The 18704-nt window shown below is 44.7% G+C and overlaps 1 protein-coding gene across 2 annotated transcripts in view; it reads left to right on the top strand.

Moving 5' to 3' along the window:
* Positions 1–18704, top strand: part of ARHGEF38 (Rho guanine nucleotide exchange factor 38) — a 119474-nt gene that overhangs the window by 56404 nt on the left and 44366 nt on the right. For both annotated transcript variants that reach the window (XM_029076343.2, XM_029076342.2), the window contains 2 exons: positions 11708–11855; positions 17052–17069. In XM_029076343.2, coding sequence (XP_028932176.1) covers positions 11708–11855; positions 17052–17069 — 166 coding nt within the window. The remainder of the gene's footprint in view (positions 1–11707; positions 11856–17051; positions 17070–18704) is intronic.

Raw genomic sequence — 18704 nt, 5'->3', positions numbered from 1 at the left:
CTTCTGACTCCCAAGCCCGTACTCTTCCCACTAAGTCACTCCGCTTCCGGTTGGACACATCCCCTGCCCCACGTGGGGCTCACGGCCTTGATCCCCATTTTACAGTTGTGGTAACTGAGGCACAGAGAAGTAAAGTGGCTTGCCCAAGGCCACACAGCAGACAAGTGGCAGAGCCAGGATTAGAACACAGGTCCTTCTGACTCCCAAGCCCATGCTCTATCCTAATGTCTGACTTTCCCCCTAGACTGTGAGCTCGTTGTGGTCAGGGAATGTGTCCATTTATTGCTATATTGTGCCTAGTACGGTCCTCTGCACACAGTAAATGCTCAATGAATACGATTGAACGAATGTATGAATGAATGGGTCTGGGAGTCAAACGACCTGGGTTCTAATTCTGACTCTGCTGTGTGACCTTGGGCAAGTCACTTAACTTCTCTGGGCCTCAGTAACCTCTTCTGTAAAATGGGGATTCAGATTGTGAGCCTCATATGGAACAGGGACTATGTCCAACCTGATTGTCTTGTATCTACCCAATGCTTAGTACAGTGCCTGGCATATAGTAAGTACTTAACAAATGCCTTTCAAAAAATGAAACACTCCTTTTAAGAAAACTGAATCGTGTATTCTCTCTGCCCTCTCAAAGATCACCAGTGAACTCCTTGACAAATCCGGTGACCTCTACTCCATCCTAATCCTCCTCTACTTCTCAGCTGCCCTGAGTATTCCTTACTCAGGAATACTACTAATACCAAGTAGAGCTACACTGAATATTCCTTAACCCCAAATCAACTTTGAAACTTATTTGGAAGTGAGTCAATCATTCATTCAATCATATTTATTGAATGCTTATTGTGTGCAGAGCATTGTACTAAATTCTTGGGAGAGTACATGGCACGGTGGATGGAGCACGGGCCTGGGAGTCAGAAGGTCATGGGTTCTACTCCCGACTCCACCACTTGTCTGCTGTATGACCTTAGGCAAGTCACTTCACTTCTCTGAGTCTCAGTTACCACGTCTGTAAAATGGGGATTAAGACAGTCTATTCACTTCAGTCTCCCCACTTCAGTCCCTACTTCACTCTGCTACCCAGATCATCTTTCTACAGAAATGCTCTGGGCATGTAACTCCCCTCCTCAAAAATCTCCAGTGGTTGCCTATCAACCTTCAAATCATGCAAAAACTCCTCACTCTTGGCTTCCAAGCTGTCCATCCCCTTGCCCCCTCCTACCTCACCTCCCTTCTTTCCTTCTCCAGACCAACCCACACACTCCGCTCCTCTGGTGCCGCTAACCTCCTCACCGGGCCTCTATTTCACCTGTCTCGCCTGAAACCCATCTCTAGTCTGAAACTCCCTCGCTCCTCAAATCTGCCAAACAATCAATCTTCCCCCCTTCAGAGCCCTACTAAAGGCTCACCTCCTCCAAGAGGCCTTCCCAAAGTAAGCCCCCCATTCTTCACCTCCCCCTCCCTTCCGCAGCACCTCGACTCACTCCCGATGCTCTTCCCCCCTCCCTGCCCCACAGCACGTATGTATATATGTATATATTCTATTTATTATTGATGCACATTTACTTGCTTTGACATCTGTCTCCCCCATTCTAACCTGTAAGCCCGGTGAGGGCAGGGCTTGTCTCTCTTTATTGCTGAATTGTACTTTCCAAGCACTTAGTACAGTGCTTGGCACAAAGTAAGCATTCAGTAAATATGATTGAATGAATGAGTCCAACCCAATTTGTATCCACTTAGTACAATGCCTGGCACATAGTGAGCGCTTAACAAATACCACAGCTGTTATTATTATTATTACAGTAAAACAAGAAGCAGATACATTCCCTGCCCACACCTAGTTCTGCACAGTCATTATAGTGTTATATATATATATATATATATATATATATATATATATATATATATACATGTGTTATATAACACATATATAACTGTGTTATAGTCATTATAGTCACATTGGAGAAGAAGCATGGTTCAGTGGAAAGAACACGGGCTTGGGAGTCAGAGGTCATGGGTTCTAATCACGGCTCTGCTGCTGGTCAGCTTTGTGACTTTGGGCAAGTCACTTAACTTCTCTGTGTCTCAGTTCCCTCATCTGTAAAATGGGGATTAAGATTGTGAGCTCCACGTGGGACAACTTGATCACCTTGTACCACCCCAGCACTTAGAACAGTGCTTTGCACATAGCGCTTAACAAATACCGTCATTATTATTATAGTGGGTTCGAGAAAGAAAAGAGGGTGAAAGGACCTAATCAGTCCCTGTCCATTTGTTTGGAAGCTCTTCAAGGACTGGGACACTTGTAGGTTCCCAAAGTCCAACCCAGGGCTTTGCACCTGAGAGGAGTTGGATAAATGCTGTCCTTAGCTGAGATATTTAATAATATTGAAGGATATTTGGTGGCAGGGAATGTGTCTCCTAACTCTGTTGTGTTTTACTCTCCCAAGCACTAGTACAGTGCTCTGCACATAGTAAGTGTTCAATAAATACGATTGACTAATTGATAAGAAATACCATGTTCTGTGTTTGCAGGGGATCTTTGCTCTGAAAATGCAGCGTAAAGTACGAGGTGCTAAATGGAAGTGCCTGGCATATATTTTAAGCCTCATGGGACACATTACCACAAGTGTGGCCCAGATGTAGTATCATAACCATATTCAGTGCTAAATGTGTGCAAAACACTATATTAAGCACTTGGGAAAGTACAGTGTACAGTTGGTAGATACGTTCCTTGCCCATGAAGACCTTACAGTCTAGAGCGGGAGAAAGACATTAGTATAAAGAAATAAATTATGGATATGCACATAAGGGCTGTGGGCCTGAGGGTGGGGTGAATAAAGGCTACAAGTCCAAGTCTGCGGCATTGCAGAAGGGAGAGGGAGTAGAGGAAATGGAGGTTTAGTCCGGGGAGGCCTTCTCGGGGAGCTGTACTTTCAATAAGGCTCCTCTAACTGCCTTTCATTATCAGGATCAGACAGAGGAGATCAAATCACAGCTCCACTGGGCTGAGAATCCTCCTAAACTTTCACCTTGGGGCCTTATTCAGTCATCTGGCCAACTCAACCCACACTGAAAGTCCTGGGGCTTCTGGAAAATGGCCTTTACTTCTTCCTCTGCCCAGGCAACTGGAGAAAGAAGGATGAATGATCAAATGGGTTCCAAGTTTCAGTTTAGTCCCAAATCTTCAGAAATCGGAGGAAAAGACAATTGTTCTCTTCACAGTATCCACTGGCGTACACTAGAAAGGAGCAGGGAGGGGAGGAGAAATGGAAGAGAAGATTGAGGAGGAAGATGGGCAGAATAAAGAGAGTAAATGAATGGAGAGGGAAAAAAAGGAGAGTGAGAAATGAAGAGGAATGAGAGGGAAAGAGAAAAGGAGTGGGGAGAGAGAGAAAGATAATCAGCCCTTAGAAGAAATCAGGGTTAGTCACATTTCATTGACACAGCATGATTTGTAAAGCATGAGACATTGGAGTGAATTGTGTATCTATGCAGGTCTGGATTGTGTTTTTCAAGGTTAAAAAAATAGGATTTGATTATTTTGATTTATTTAGTGATACATGGTTATTTGTGCGACATCACGATTCACATGCTTAATAGAAAATCTTGCGTTTCTCAATCACTTGGTATTCTTCCCAGCAAGGGAAGTCATCGGCATAGCCCGTGTCATTCTCATTCAGGAGAAAAAGCAAGCAATTTTTCCCATTTATTAGGGTGGGTATTTCGTCATTTTTTCCAGTAACTATGGAAGCACAGGGTTGAATCACAGAGACGTGAGGATCTGCTTCGATTGTTTGGCTCATCCACATTGTGCTGAAAACTATAACTGAAAAGGTATTACTGAAAAAGGATTGTAATTCCTGTTCCGCTTGGAGGCTGATTTGTGAGATAGGGAGACAGGCAGAGAAAGCGGAGGTGGAAAGAGTGATGCTGAATGCCAATAAAAGAGAGCTTTCTGCTCTCCTGGGGAGTTTTCTTATTGAATGGATGTTCATGTGCATATCCCAAGAAGGAAACTCTACCCGTGGCAGGTGCTTGGGCGAGAAAGCACGAGTCATTTCTGGGGTTGAAGATGATGATTTCCTAGGCTGAGAGTACACGGTGTATTCATCTAATCGCTAGGTGGGTAGGGCTTGCAAATGTGTTTTATGGACATGTGAAAAGGTCACGCGGTGGTGGAAGGTGGGTGGTTATGGTGGGTGGGGGCGGTGATATGGTGTTGACAGGCACCAGCAGATTTTCTGAATTCCCACCTGGCTGGCCGTCAAAACCACGAGGACAGAGCTAAGGACAGAGGGACCAGGGAAACCTGAACAGAAATGTTCTGCAGGGCGAACGATAACACGTACATCCTTGGTACTTGAAGCCGACCATCGCGTACATTTTTCCTCATGAGATGATTGTATTTCCTTAAAGCTGTATTAAGTGCAGGACTAGATATGATATAATCGGACTGGGTACAGTCCCTGTCCCACATGAGGCTCACAGTCTAAGGGGGGAGGGAGAACAGATATCTTATCCTCATTTTTACAGATAATATTCATCATTGTGGAATTTGTTGAGTGCCAAGCACTGTATTAAGTATCAATAAATATGAGTGAATGAATGAAGTGTTGGGATAGATTAAAGATAATCAACTCGTACGCAAACCCCGTCCCACATGAGGCTAACAGTCTAAGTAGGACGGAGAACATGTACTGGATCTCCATTTCACATATGAGGAAACTGGGGCACAGAGAAATTAAGTAACTTGCCCAAGGTCACCCAGCAGGCAAGCATCAGAGGAGGATTAGAATCCAGATCTTCTGATTCCCGGATTTGTGCTCTTTCCACCAGACCATACTGCTCCAAAATGGAAGTGACAGAAGGGGTGACTTGAGGTTTTCCCTCTTACCCACCTGCTCTCTTCTCCAACTCTACCCCGAGTTGCAAATGTTTTAACTCCACATCCCTCGTGTCTCTCCCCCACCTCTTTCCCCAGGCTCAGGCCTTTCCCTCAGCATGGAATTCCCTCTCTTTTCAAAAGTGGCAGATGGTATTCCTCCCTGACTTTACAGTCTTCCTTAAAAACCACTCCTCCAAAGAGCGGTCCCTCTCAATCCCCTACCCTCTTCTTCCTGTCAACCCATCAATCACCTTAGCGCTCATGTAAGTGCATATTTCTATTTATTCTTTATCTATTTAATTGGGTGGGTGGTTAATGATATTTTTAAAGTGCTTACTATTGTGCTAAGAACTGTTCTAAGTGCTGAGGTAGATACACTTTAATCGTGTTGGACACAGTCCTCGTCCCACATGGGGCTCACAGTCTAAGTAGGAGGGAAAGTAGATATTGAACCCCCCCATTTTAGAGATGAGGAAACTGAGGCATGGAGAAGTTAGTGGCTCGTCCGAGGTCACACAACAGATAGTTGACAGAGCCAGAATTAGAACCCAGGTCATCTGTTTCCCAAACCCGTGTCCTTTCCACTAGGTCATGCTGCTTCCAAGTTGGTTAATTGTGTGTCTATCATTTGTATCAATCAGTGGTATTTACTTAATGCTTACTCTGTGCAGAACACTATATTAAACATTTGGGAGAACTCAGAAGACCTAATAATGTTGGTGTTTGTTAAACACTTACTGTGTGCAGAGCACTGTTCTAAACGCTAGGGTAGATACAGGGTCATCAGATTGTCCCACATGAGACTTAATCACAGTCTTAATCCCTATTTTACAGATGAGGTAACTGAGACACAGAGAAGTGAGGTGACTTGCCCAGAGTCACACAGCTGACAAGTGGCAGAGCTGGAATTCAAACCCATGACCTCTGACTCCCAAGCCTGGGCTCTTTCCACTTAGCCATGCTGCTTCCTAGACATGCTCTCTCAGGATTTTGTAATCCGGTGCAGGGAGGCAGAAACTAAAATAAATTACTTGTAGAGGGAAGCGGTGAAGTTTAAAGATAGGAACAGAAATTCTGCGGAGGTGGAAGGGAAGCATTCCAAAGAGCTTAGGTGACACGCAAGTGATAAAATGGCAGTTGGGGTGGGAGGAAGATGAGAGATCAATCATGGAAGGCTTCCTGGAGGATGTGTGAGGTCCGAAGGGCCTTGAAGCTGGGGAAAGCTGTGGTTTGCCTGATATGAAGGGGGAGGAATTTACAGGCAGGAGGAAGGGGGTGAGGAAGAGGCCGATGACAAGGGGGACGAGTCAGAGGCCTCGTTAGTTGACTGGCCTTAAAGGAATGAAGCGTGAAGCACGGTCTAGTGGAGAGAGCACGGGCCTGAGCGTCAGAAGGTGTGTGACCTTGGGCAAGTCATATCACTTCTCTGTGCCTCAGTTATCTCATCTGTAAAATGGGGGTTAAGACTGTGAGCCCCACATGGGATGGGGACTGTGTCTAACTCGATTTGCTTGTATCCACCCCAGCGCTTATACAGTTCCTGGTACATAGTAAGCACTTAACAAATATCATCATTATGAAAGGTAACGGCTCACCCTATCAGTCAATCAAATTTATTGAGTGCTTACTGTGTGCAGAGCACTGTTCTAAGCGCTTGGGAGAGTGCAATACAACAATAAACCGACACATTTCCTGCCCACCAGGGTTCTTGAGGCTCGTAGTCTTGATCCCCATGTTATGGATAAGGTAACTGAGGCCCAGAGAAGTCAAGTGACTTGTCCAAGGACACTGAGCAGACAGGTGGCAGAGCCAGGATTAGAACCCAGGTGCTTTAGACTCCAAGGCCTGTGATCTATCCAATAGGCCACACTGCATCTCTGGTCTAGGTTAGTCTCTCTTTGGCGTAGGTTTACCTTCCACAGCCCAAATCATACCCTTAAAACATCGTTCTGTTCACATAGCTCCCTTCCTCAAAAGCCTCCTCTGAATTACCACTACATTTCCTTCTCCATTCCCCCAAAACTCCTGGACTTTAGCTTCAGTGCTCCCTGCTTACCAATGAATCAGTGGTATTTATTGAGTTCTTACTCTCTACTAAGCATTTGGGAGAGTACAGTGTGACAGAGAGTCGGTAGACGTGTTCCTTGCCCACAATAAATTTACGGTCTAGAGGGGTAGACAGATGTTAAATAAAGAATTTATAATACATAAGTTATTCTTTTCTTCTTGAATATCTCCTGTCATCACTTGCTACTGCCCATCCACTGTTCTTTGGTCTTCATTCAGTGGAACTTATTATGTGCAGAGTACTGTACTAAGTGTTTAGAAGAATACAATCCAGTTGGCAGACACAATCCCTCCTGTCCCGGAATTTAAAATCTAGTGGGGGAGACACACATTAAACCTTTTCACTGTCGCTTTTCACTGTCACCTGACTGCATCTGATTTCTTTCTCGTGACCTCCTTCCCAGCCTGGATTCCTTCCCCTTTCAGATCCACCGGATCCATCTCCTGCAGGAGACATTTTCCTGATTGACATGCTCCTCCTGAAGTCATATCCTGAGTTTACTTGAAAGAGCACGGGCCTGGGAGTCAGCAGCCCTGGATTTTAATCCCAGCTCCACTCCTTGCCTGCTGTGTGACCTTGTCACGTAACTTCTCTGTGCCTCAGCAATGATAAATGTGATATTGGTTAAGCTCTTAGTTTGTACTAAGCGCTGGGGTAGATACAAAGTATCGGAGTCCCACATGGTACTCACATTCTAAGTAGAAGGGAGAACAGGTATTGAATCCCAATTCTGTAGATGAGGGACCTGAGTCACAGAGATCTCAAGTAACTTGCCCAAGGTCTCACACAGCAGGTAAGTGGGGGAGCCAGGACTAGAACTCTGATCCTCTGACTCCGAGCCCACGTTCCTTTCTGACAAAACAGTATTTTCGAGCCCTCGGATATTTGTTATTGCTGAAATGACAGTGTTTTTTAAAAGCCATGCTTCAGGACGTGGAAAGTTCTGATTTTTCTATTAACTAATAAATCGACAATGGAAAACTTGAGTCAGAATGTTAATGGACGGAGACAGCACCAACACAAAGTCCTGATGAATAGACTTACTTAATAGGATTCAAGGGCGGTCGTAACTGAATGGGCCTCTCTCTGAAATTCATTGTATCTGTCTCAGTTTAGTCAATTTTCTGTCCCTAATTACATCTTAAACCAACATGCATTCACTAGAGCAGTTGTCCTTCACGACTAAGGAAGAGAAGCCCAGTTATGTTACCGTGGAAACGCAATCACTTCTTCCCGGCAGAGACATGCGTTCACCTGAACTATTATTAAAGCAGAATACGTGGGTAGGACTGAAGGGGGAAATGAAACACTGCCTGCTGACATTATACTTGGTCTTCGGACGGTGAAAGGAGGGCTTGGACATCTTTTAACTCCAGTTAGAGCTGCAGTGGAATTTTAATTTCAACGACCAGGCGTAATTTGAGGGTGTCTCATCCTCGCGGCAGAGTATGAATTTACTCTATAAACAGCCTGGCCTAGGGGAAAGAACATGGGCCAGGGAGTCAGAGTATTGTGTTCTAAATCTCGGCTGCACTGTTTGCTGTTGAGAGACCTTGGGCGAATCACTTAACTTTTCTGTGCCTCAGTTTTTTCATCTGTAAAATGGGGACAAAATCCCCTTCTTCCTTCTACTTAGACTGTAAAGCTAATGTTGGGCAGGGCCTGTGTCTGACGTGATTGCCTTTTATCTACCCCAGTGCTTGACACATAGCAAGCCCTTAACAAAAGAACACAATTATTATTATTATTACAAGTAGAAAGGCCACTGTCTTCTTTAACTGAGCATGCTGTGATTTTCCCATCGCTCTCACTGCTTAACCCCAGAACCCTTCGTTCACTTTTCTGCCTCCCAGTTTCTGGGGTGGGATGAGGAGTTATTTAGGTTCCTAAATCCCTGAAGCTTCAGTCTAACAATACCAAAAATCTAGTCACAACCAATCCCCTGAGGTGGAGGTAAAATGGAACTGTCCTAGACTGGATATCAATATAAAGTAGAGGAAAAAGATCCAGAAGGTCCCAGCTCCAAGACTGAAGGATGCCAGTGTAGCAGAACTCTTGTGTTGGCTGGGGTGGGACAAGGACAGAATGCAGCCCTGTCTAGATCCCGGGCAGAAATTGTTTGGGAACTTGGGCAGGAAGGGAAGGTGGAAAACTAAAAAGAAACAAGTGAGAGATTCATTCATTCATTCTTTCTTTCTTTCTCTCTCTCTTTTACTTCCTTCCTTTATCACTTTTTCTTTCTCTCATCTTTCTCACACTTCTCCAATCTTCCCAAGCCCCTCCCATCTTAGGAGCGAAAGCGGGGACTTTCTTGCTAATTGGAGTGTGGACACTCTGGTTAGTTTTTCTGAAATTCCCTGGGCAGGGAATGTGTACTTAGTTCCGGGCTCTGCACAGAGTAAGCACTCAATAAATTTGATTAATTGCTTGAAGTTTTGTTCCAATTAGAGAAGGCATCTCCTGGAATCTTGAGAAGCAGCATGGTCTAGTGGATAGAACATGGGCCTGGGAGTCAAAAGGACCTGGGTTCTAATTCCCGCTCTGCCACTTTTTTGCTGTGTGACCTCGGGTAAAGTCACAACTTCTCTGTGCCTCAGTTCCCTCATCTGAAAAATGGTGATTAAGAATGTGAGCCCTATGTGGGACAGGGACTGTTTCCAACCTGATTATTGTGTCTCTACCCCAGTGCTTAAAACTGTGACTGTCACATAATAATAATAATGTTGGTATTTGTTAAGCACTTACTATGTGCAGAGCACTGTTCTAAGTGCTGAGGGAGATACAGGGAAATCAGGTTGTCCCACGTGAGGCTCACAGTTAATCCCCATTTTACAGATGAGGTAACCGAGGCACAGAGAAGTGAAGTGACTTGCCCACAGTCACACAGCTGCCAAGTGGCAGAGCCGGAATTCGAACCCATGACCTCTGACTCCCAAGCCCGAGCTTTTTCCACTGAGCCACGCTGCTTCCCAAATGCCATTATTATTACACTACTTTTAATGTAGCTGAGTGGAACAACGCTGTCGGACCTGGAAAATGCACTGTGTCGATCAATCCGTTGTGTTTATTGAGCTCTTACTATGTGCAGAGCACTGTACTAAATGCTGGGAAAGTGCACTGCAACAGAATTAGCAGACGTGTTCCCTGCCCACAGTGGACTTACAGTCTAGAGGGGGAGGCAGACATTAAAACGAATAAATAATTTATAATATATAATTTAATAGGAGACGCAGCATGGCTTAGTGGAAAGAGCACAGGCTTGGGAGTCAGAGGTCGTGGGTTCTAATCTCAGCTCCACCACTTATCAGCTGTGTGACCCAGGCAAGTCACTTCACTTCTCTGGGCCTCAGTTCCTTCATCCGTAAAATGAGGATGAAGACTGTAAGCCCCACCTGGGACGACCTGATTACTTTATATCTACCTCTGCGTTTAGAACAGTGCTTGGCACATAGTAAGCAATTAACAAATACCGTTATTATTATTATTATAATTTAAAGATATGCATATAACTGTTGTCGGGCTGGGGGTGAGGTGTATCAAATGTCCAAAGGTCACAGATCCAAATATACTCTCCCAAGTACTTAGGACAGTTCTCTGTATCCAGTAAGCGCTCAATAAATAAAATTGAACAAATGAATGAATCTCCTCCAGGAAGCCTTGCCTAACTAATCTCTCATCCCCTCAACCCTATTTTCCCTTCCTATTGCCTCACCTACCCATTTAGTCCCACCCCTTAAGCAGTTTTCTACTCACTCTATCCCCATCTTCACAGCACTTACTATTATTATTCAGCCAAGCAATCAATCATATTTATTGAGTGCTTACTCTCTGCAGAGCACTGTACTAAACGCTTGGGAGAGTACAATATAACAGAGCTGGTAGACACTTCCCCTTCCCATAATGACTCACACTCTAGAGGGGAAGACAGATATTAATATCAGTAAATAAATTACGGTTAGGTACATAAGTGTTGGACTGAGGGAGGGATGAATTAAAGCTATCAATTCCAAGCACTCCACTGTTTATTATCATTATTATTATTATTTTAAGAGCTTACTATGTGTCAAGCACTATTCTAAATGCTGGGCTACTTACAAATTAATCTGGTTGGACCAAGTTCCTGTCCTACTTGGGACTCAGAGTCTAAGCCTTATACTAGGCTGTTTTCCCTGTCGGTAATTAATTTTGATATCTCCCCCACTAGACTGCTCCTTGAGGGAAAGGATGTCAACTAACTCTATTGTGTTAGTGGACATTCAGACCGCTCTGCATCCATTAAAGCGTTCAATAAATACCACTGCTGATTGTCTGATTAAACAATGGGTCACGGCAGAAATAGAGACTCCCAAGCAGGATCGTTCCGCTTCTCCGTTCTGTAAGAAATCTCCCAGACCCCTGGGCCTCAATTGGAATTGCACAAATATCATCAGACGTACTTGGAAAAAGCATCATCGTGAGGACGAACGGTGAGATGGAACAGCCCAAAACTCCAATCTTCTCCTGCTGTGCATCTCGTCAGCTCCCTGACAGACTGATGAATCCACCGGAGGGAAGCAACATTTCTAATCTGCGGGTGGGGGACCGGAGGGGCAATCATTCCGGGTAGATTTTTCCCTCCCTGAGGGAAAGCGAAGACGAAACCCACCTTTTAACACTTGTCTGGCATTGTCGAATCATAAAATTGATTGTGATGCACTAGTCTGTGGGGTTTGAGGAGGTTTTTGTTTCTGTTTTGTGTTTACCAGGGGAAGTCTTCTTGCAGATTAGAGGACAGCTGGAAGACATCTATAAAACCTACTGTTATCAACACGATGAAGCACACACAGTGCTAGAGTCCTATGAAAAGGAGGAAGAACTGAAGCAACACTTGAGATACTGTGTACAATCCTTAAAGTAAGGCCTTTTCAAATGATGATTTCCATCCACTATAGCCCAGCCTGGCAGGGAACATTTTAAATGGATATAGATAAAAGATCCCCCATAAATCGCATTTTTTTATGAGGCTTGCCAGGAGCTCCTGCTAACACTCCTTTTGTGAAAAACCGTGAAGCCAGGAACTGTGATTATATTTTTGCGTGTGCCGTGTGTGGTTTGAGGGCCGCTAAAAATAGCACCACAAAAGGTCCCCAACTTGCCTCTCAGAGCTCCTCGGTGGCTGGGAAATGGGATTTATAAAAGGGAAGGCCCCCCAAATCCCTTTCTCTTCACCACTGGCTACCCCTCAAGTGCTTAGTACAGAGTTCTGCTCACAGTAATCGCTAGGTAAATACGATAGAACGAACGACTGAATGAATGAAACGGTCTGGAGTGGGTGTCGGAGTGGAGTTGCGCCTCTGTGAAGGTCGAGGAGAGCCTGGTGGGACTCTGCTGTTCAGACCCACAGTTGGAAGAGGAAAGGGGATGAGGTCCCCGAAAAGAGAGGGGTGGGGTCCCCGGGGCTGAGGGGGAGGCAGAAGAGTTGGCAGAAGCTCAAGTCCCAGTCCGTCTTCCACGAGTCCAAGTCCCCTGAGGGAACTGTTCCTTCCGTGGCTGTGCCCCTCCTGCTGGGGTTGGGATTGTAACCCCATCGTGGGCAGGGAATGTCTGTTTATTGTTATAATGTACTCTCCCAAGCACTTAGTACAGTGCTTTGCACACAATAATCGCTCAATAAATACGAGTGGATGAATGAATGATTGGCCAAGCCACTGGTTCGGGCGGGGACGGAGGAGAGGGACAGGCAGGGAGAGAAGCGGAGAGAAGACGCAGGTCCGTGACATGGATTTTAGGTGGGGATCGGGGGGAAGGAAGAGTGAGTGAATGAGGAAAGGAAGAGAGAATTGGATGAAGGAAAGGAGAAAGCAGCAGGGAATTGTGGGAAAGGAAAGGGAGAGCATTTCTATCCCTCCCAACTAGGATTGAATCATTCAGGTTGTGCTAAAGAAGGGCCCACCTCTTTAGGAGCTCTGAAGCAGTCGAATCCAGGGGAGGGAAATACGTTTGAGACACTGTTGGACAGCTCGTTGGTCAAACTATTTAACGAGTGTTTGACACGAGCCAAGTCTATCTCTTGCCCCCGATCCCTTGCCCATATCCTGCCTCTGGCCTGGAACTACCTTCCCCTCCATATACTCCAGACCACCACCCTCTACACCTTCAAAGCCTTATTAAGGTCACATCTCCTCCAAGAGGCCTTCCCTGATTAAGCCCTCTTTTCTCCAACTTTGCCTCCCTTCTTTGTCCTCTACGCACTTATATCTCTACCCTTGAGGCACGTGGGGTGAATACGCTCAGCCCCACAGCACTTAGACGCACTTGGATTTGTACCCTTAACTGCAGATGCCCTGTCGGGAAGGCTCCTGTCTAGTTATCCAGTGAAGACCTGGATATTGTTTGTTGTTTTTCCATGTTTCGTTATTGCTTTCCCTCCAGCTTTCACAAGGGAGCTGAAATGACCCTCCGCCACTCCGATCCTTTCTAAACCACTCCAAGCATCATTATCCAATCGTGGCTCGTGAGGGTTAGGGTGTCTGCTGCTAGCGAGTGTTACTGCTTGAATGAACAGGCTATATGTAAAAAAAAAAAAACCACCCCAAAACACCTGGTACTGCTCTGATTGACAGCTGGCAAGACAACGTCACGAAAGGATAGAGCAAGAGAAACTAGAGCATGTGAAGGAGTTAGTTTGTCTGCACCTCCTAGAGACATTCTGGGGGATAGAAGGGTGGTCTCCCCTGCCGATAATGGAAGAGCCCCATCCCCCCTCTGGGCAAAGCGATGACTCTGGGGAAGCTTCAGTTTGCTATGTTGTTTTGACTCGTGCTGGTGATGGGTTCCCTGTTCCCGAGGCTCTCCTGGCTTGGGACTCTGCTAGAAGATGTTTTCCGTGAGGGGAGGTCATTTACTCTCGATTTAAACTGGGGTAAAGGAAGGCAGGGTGAGCTAATTGGGGGTTATTTTAATTTAAAGCCTTTGCTCTCTCTTCACCAAACAGAAACATTAGGCAATGGGCTCTGGCATAGGCCCTCAGAAAGCTGTGTGCAGAATCTCACTGCCAGCAGTAAAATCTTAATAAAAATAATAATTGTGTTCTCTGTGAAATGCCTAGTATGTGCAAAGCTCTGGGGTATATACAGGATAACCATATCAGACACAGTCCCTGTTTCACATGGGGTTCACAGTCTAAGGGACTGTGACCAAAGTGTACTTCTGCTACAGCAGGAAAATATTTTGGAGCTTCGATTATCCAGATCTTGAATCTTCAGATTTCTACTTCATTGCTTAAATCGTGGGCTAAGTTGTGAAGTGGTTAAGTCTAAGCAGAAGTTTTTCAGAAATCTGGAAGAAACTAAAAGGGGACCTTTTCGGGGAGAAACTCTAGTTCTAAATCAACTGTACCATTCCTCCCCTGGAAAAAATTTCCTTCTTGCTTTCAATCAGTCAACCAATCGGCAGTGGTATTTATTGAATGCTTTATTGAGTGCAGAGCACTGTATATAATATGCTTGGGAGAGTACAGTTCAGTAGTTTGTAGACATCCCTGTCCTCAAGGAGCTTATAATCAATGGATCTTTATTAATTTATCACGGTAGCACTTTATTTTGGCATTTGCGTTAACTTTCTCCTAAACTTCTTAAATAAAAATAGAAATGACCTTCGAGAGTCAAAGGAATGACCTTGACTCTCAAGTTTCAAAATGTGTAAGTGGTTTTCTTTCAAAATAGACCCCTTGTTCACCGTCTTGTTTCCACATACAACTTCATAATATTTGTCTTCCCAAGCTATTGGCTGATCTGTGACCTCCAAAATGACCTCGGGCAAATAGAACACTCCATTAGAGGGAGGCCAGACAAATATCCAAGGAGGAAATCTGTATTTATAAAAGCAAAAATCCACTGTGACTTTACTTTTTTTCTGCTGTATCTGCCAGTTCTGACCAGCATCTATCACAGAAAATGATACTCACTGTCCCCATAAGGAAGCCCGACAAGTCGGCTTCATTTTAATGATTTCTAATTCAATTGTAGGCTCATAAATGCAAGAGAGTATAAAGCTATCTTTCTTTTATCCTAAATCCCTTCCACTGCTTGTCACAGTTTGGAACTTGCATATTAAAAATGTACATGAGGTGAGCTCTCAGATCTGTTTGTCGACAGTAAGCATTCAATAAATTCCACTGATTGTTTAATTCATTTTGCTATACTTTGTTAGTGCTTTTAATGGATGTTCTGAAACTGTAGAGTGAGAAACAAAGTGGAGTGCCCTACAGGAAATCATGGAAAACGCATGAATGTGTTCTCAAGATCCAAAAGAAACTGTCTCCTAGGTTACACTTTAAGTTCCCAGAAGTCAGGAACATGCCTACTAATTGTACTGTATTCCACTCTCCCAAGTGCTTAGTTCAGTGCTCTGAACACAGTAAGTACTCATTAAATGCATGGCTTAGTGGAAAGAGCCCGGGCCTGGGAGTCAGAGGACATGGGTTCTAATCCCGGCTCCGCCTCTTATCTGCTGTGTGACCTTAGACAAGCCGCTTCCCTGAGCCTCAGTTACCTTGTCTATAAAATGGGAATTAAGACTGTGAGCCCCATGAGGGACAATCTGAATACCTTGTATCTATCCCAGTGCTTAATACAGTGCTTGGCACATCGTCAGTGCTTAACAAATACCATAATGATGATGATGATTATTATTATTAATAAAAGCCATTGATTAGTTAACTAAAACAACATTAATATATTTTAAAGTGATTAAAAAGCACTCTATAGGTGCATGATCAAATAGTTTGTGTTCAAAACACAAAATAACAGAACAATTGTTGTGAATTCCTAAACGTCAGCATGTTACCTTTCACATCCTATTCAGAAAAAAGCCACCTTAACAGATCTGCGACCTGGAATCTACTATCTTTGCCCACAGCTTTAGGTCATTTAATCAGCTCTCTCCTTCCTTCCTTATCTCGCTGACCTCCTACGACAACCCAGGGTGCACACCTCACTCCTCAAGCCCCAACCTACTCGTCTTGTCTCTCTCGCCACCGACCTCTCGCCCAAATCCTCGCTCTGACCTAGAACTCCTTCCTACTTCAGTTCCAGCAGACCACCATTCTCCCCATCTTCAAAGCCCTTCTAAATCCACATCTTCTCCTCGAGGCCTTCCCTGACTAAGTTCCCTCATATCCCTTCTGCCTCACTTATGTACTTGGGCTTGTACAAAACACTTGAAACACCGAACACTTGACTTCACCCCAGCCCCACAGCACTTGTACTCTGCCATTTCCCCATCTGGAATTGATTTGAATGATTTTTTGGCCCTCTAGACTGTAAACTCCCTGTGGGCAGGGAATGTGTTTACCAACTCTATTGTTAATATACTCTCCCAAGAGTTTCTCTACACACAGTAAGCATTCAATAAATTGTCATATGCCATCGAGTCGTCAGCGACGCCATGGACACATCTCCCCCAGAACGCCCCACCTCCATCTGCAATCGTTCTGCAATCGATCCAGATAGTTTTCTTGGTCAAAATCTGGAAGTGGTTTTCCACTACTTCCTTCCGTGCAGTAAATTTGAGTCTCCGTCCTCGACTCTATCCCGTGCCGCTGGTGCCCAGCACAGGTGGGTTTTGACTTGTAGCAGATGGCCTTCCACAAGCCGCTGCCCAAGTTAGGAATGGAATGGACAGGCCTCTGCTTGGCTCTCCCTCCCGTAGCCGAGACTGGTAGAGGACTGGAAACTCTCCAGGTGCCACCCTGAGAGGGAACTCAATAAATACCATCGATAGATTGATTGGCTATGCGAAATAGATGTCATTATCTAATGCTAGATTTAAACGGACTTTAATCATTATATCAAATCAGTTAAACTACTTCACAGGGAGGGAAAAGAAAGTGCTTAAGCCAAGGTAAATTTTGCACCCCTATCGGGAAGTGAGCGAGTACCGCAGGAAATACCGGCGTTGAAATTCAACAGAGCTAACCTGAAAGAAGAGTATTATAATGGGTTGACTTTTTTAATCGTGCCTTCCAAGAATAGTCGCATTAGCAATGCCCGGCATCCATATACTGTTTTCCTTTAAAAACTAATGTTCGTCTCTTTTTTCTTTTTTCAGGAAAATATACATGGAAGAGTAAGTACTTTCTCTGTTACTAAGACAAGATGTATTTTCACGATAAATGATGATTCTGAGCTAAAAATTTTAATTTTTTTGGATCTGTTGAAACCAGAGTCTTGGATTCCTACACAAGGTGACTGTGCTGGGACAGAAATAGTTGTGGCTTCCAGGGGTTGTGGATGGTAGTATTCATTTTCAGTGTTGTTTTCTCCTCTCTCTCCTTCCCACTCCCTTCATTATCCTTCAATACCCAGTTCCATGGAGATGGTAGGCCAGAATTCCCCAAGCGAGGCCATCTATCTGCCTGGTACCATCTCATTCATTCATTCGATCATATTTATTGAGCGCTTACTGTGTGCAGAGAACTGTATTAAGCGCTTGGGAAAGTACAACACAACAATAAACAGTGACATTCCCTGCCCGCAATGAGCTTACCATCTCGGGGGGCAGGAGAGGGTTGAGATCGGTACTTGTATGAGCCACAGGCTGTCACCTTGGATACGCTTTAGAGATAGAGAGCCGGGACAAAATTTAAAAATCAGAGCCTTGCGTTTTGTGAATGCCGCTGACCACTTTTAAATGAGTGACCTCATCTGTAGAATGGAGATACAAAACCTGTCCCATTCCTCCTTAAGCTCTGAGCCCTCTGTGGGACGGAGACTCTGCTGACCTGATTATCTTGTAGCTACCCCACAGCTACTACTATTATTATTTTTATGTTGTCTTCCTGATTTAGTGCCCATGAAAAGGCACACGGGTCCTTACCCCTAAAAACCGCCATGACCAATAAAGTCCAGCTTTGTAGCATTCCAGGACTATTGGGACGAAGCAGCGTGATTTGGTGAGAAGCAGCGTGGCCTAATGGATAGAGCACGGGCCTGCCAAGGACCTAAATTCTAATCCCGGCTCTGCCACTTGTTTGCTGTGTGACCTTGGGCAAGTCACTTACCTTCTCTGTGCCTCAGTTGCCTCATCTGTAAAATGAGGATAAAGACGGTGAACCTCAGATGGGACATGGACTGTTTCCAATCTGATTAATTTGTACCTACACCAGACCTTAGTATGGTGCCTGGCACATAACAAGCACTGTTCAAATACTTTTTTAAAAAAAAGAGTGTTTAGGGAATTCATTCTCAACTGCCATTCTTAGGGATTGCCTTTACAATCTTATTTCATGAAAACCTCAATGTGAGCTGATTAGTCAGTCTTATCCCTTGTACTCTCCCAACTGCTTAGTAGAGTGCTCTGCACACAGTAAGCACTCAATAAATACCATTGATTGATTTATGCACCGTTTACAAAATGAAACCTACGCTGGGGGTGACAGCGGATGAGAAAACAAGACCAAGGCGGGGGTAGGGGGTTTACAAAAATCCCCAAATCGTTTCTCTTAGTCAGGAGGATAAGCAAACTTCAGAACACCAGGGTGGCTTCCGCCCCTGAAGCTCGAAACTGCTTCCGAAGTTTAGTACAATGTTCTGCACGGGATAAGCGCTCAATAAATACCATCAATTTTTTTGGTTGACTGAAACATCACCACGGCCTCCAGTCAACCAGTCCATCCTATTTGAGGGCTTGCTGTGTGCAGAGCACTGTACTAAGCACTTGGGAGAGAACGATATAACAGAGTTTGTAGGCAAGTAGATCCTT

The sequence above is a fragment of the Ornithorhynchus anatinus genome, chromosome 12, assembly GCF_004115215.2.
Source record: "Ornithorhynchus anatinus isolate Pmale09 chromosome 12, mOrnAna1.pri.v4, whole genome shotgun sequence".
NCBI classification, from domain to species: domain Eukaryota; kingdom Metazoa; phylum Chordata; class Mammalia; order Monotremata; family Ornithorhynchidae; genus Ornithorhynchus; species Ornithorhynchus anatinus.
This window is presented reverse-complemented; position numbering and strand designations above follow the sequence as displayed.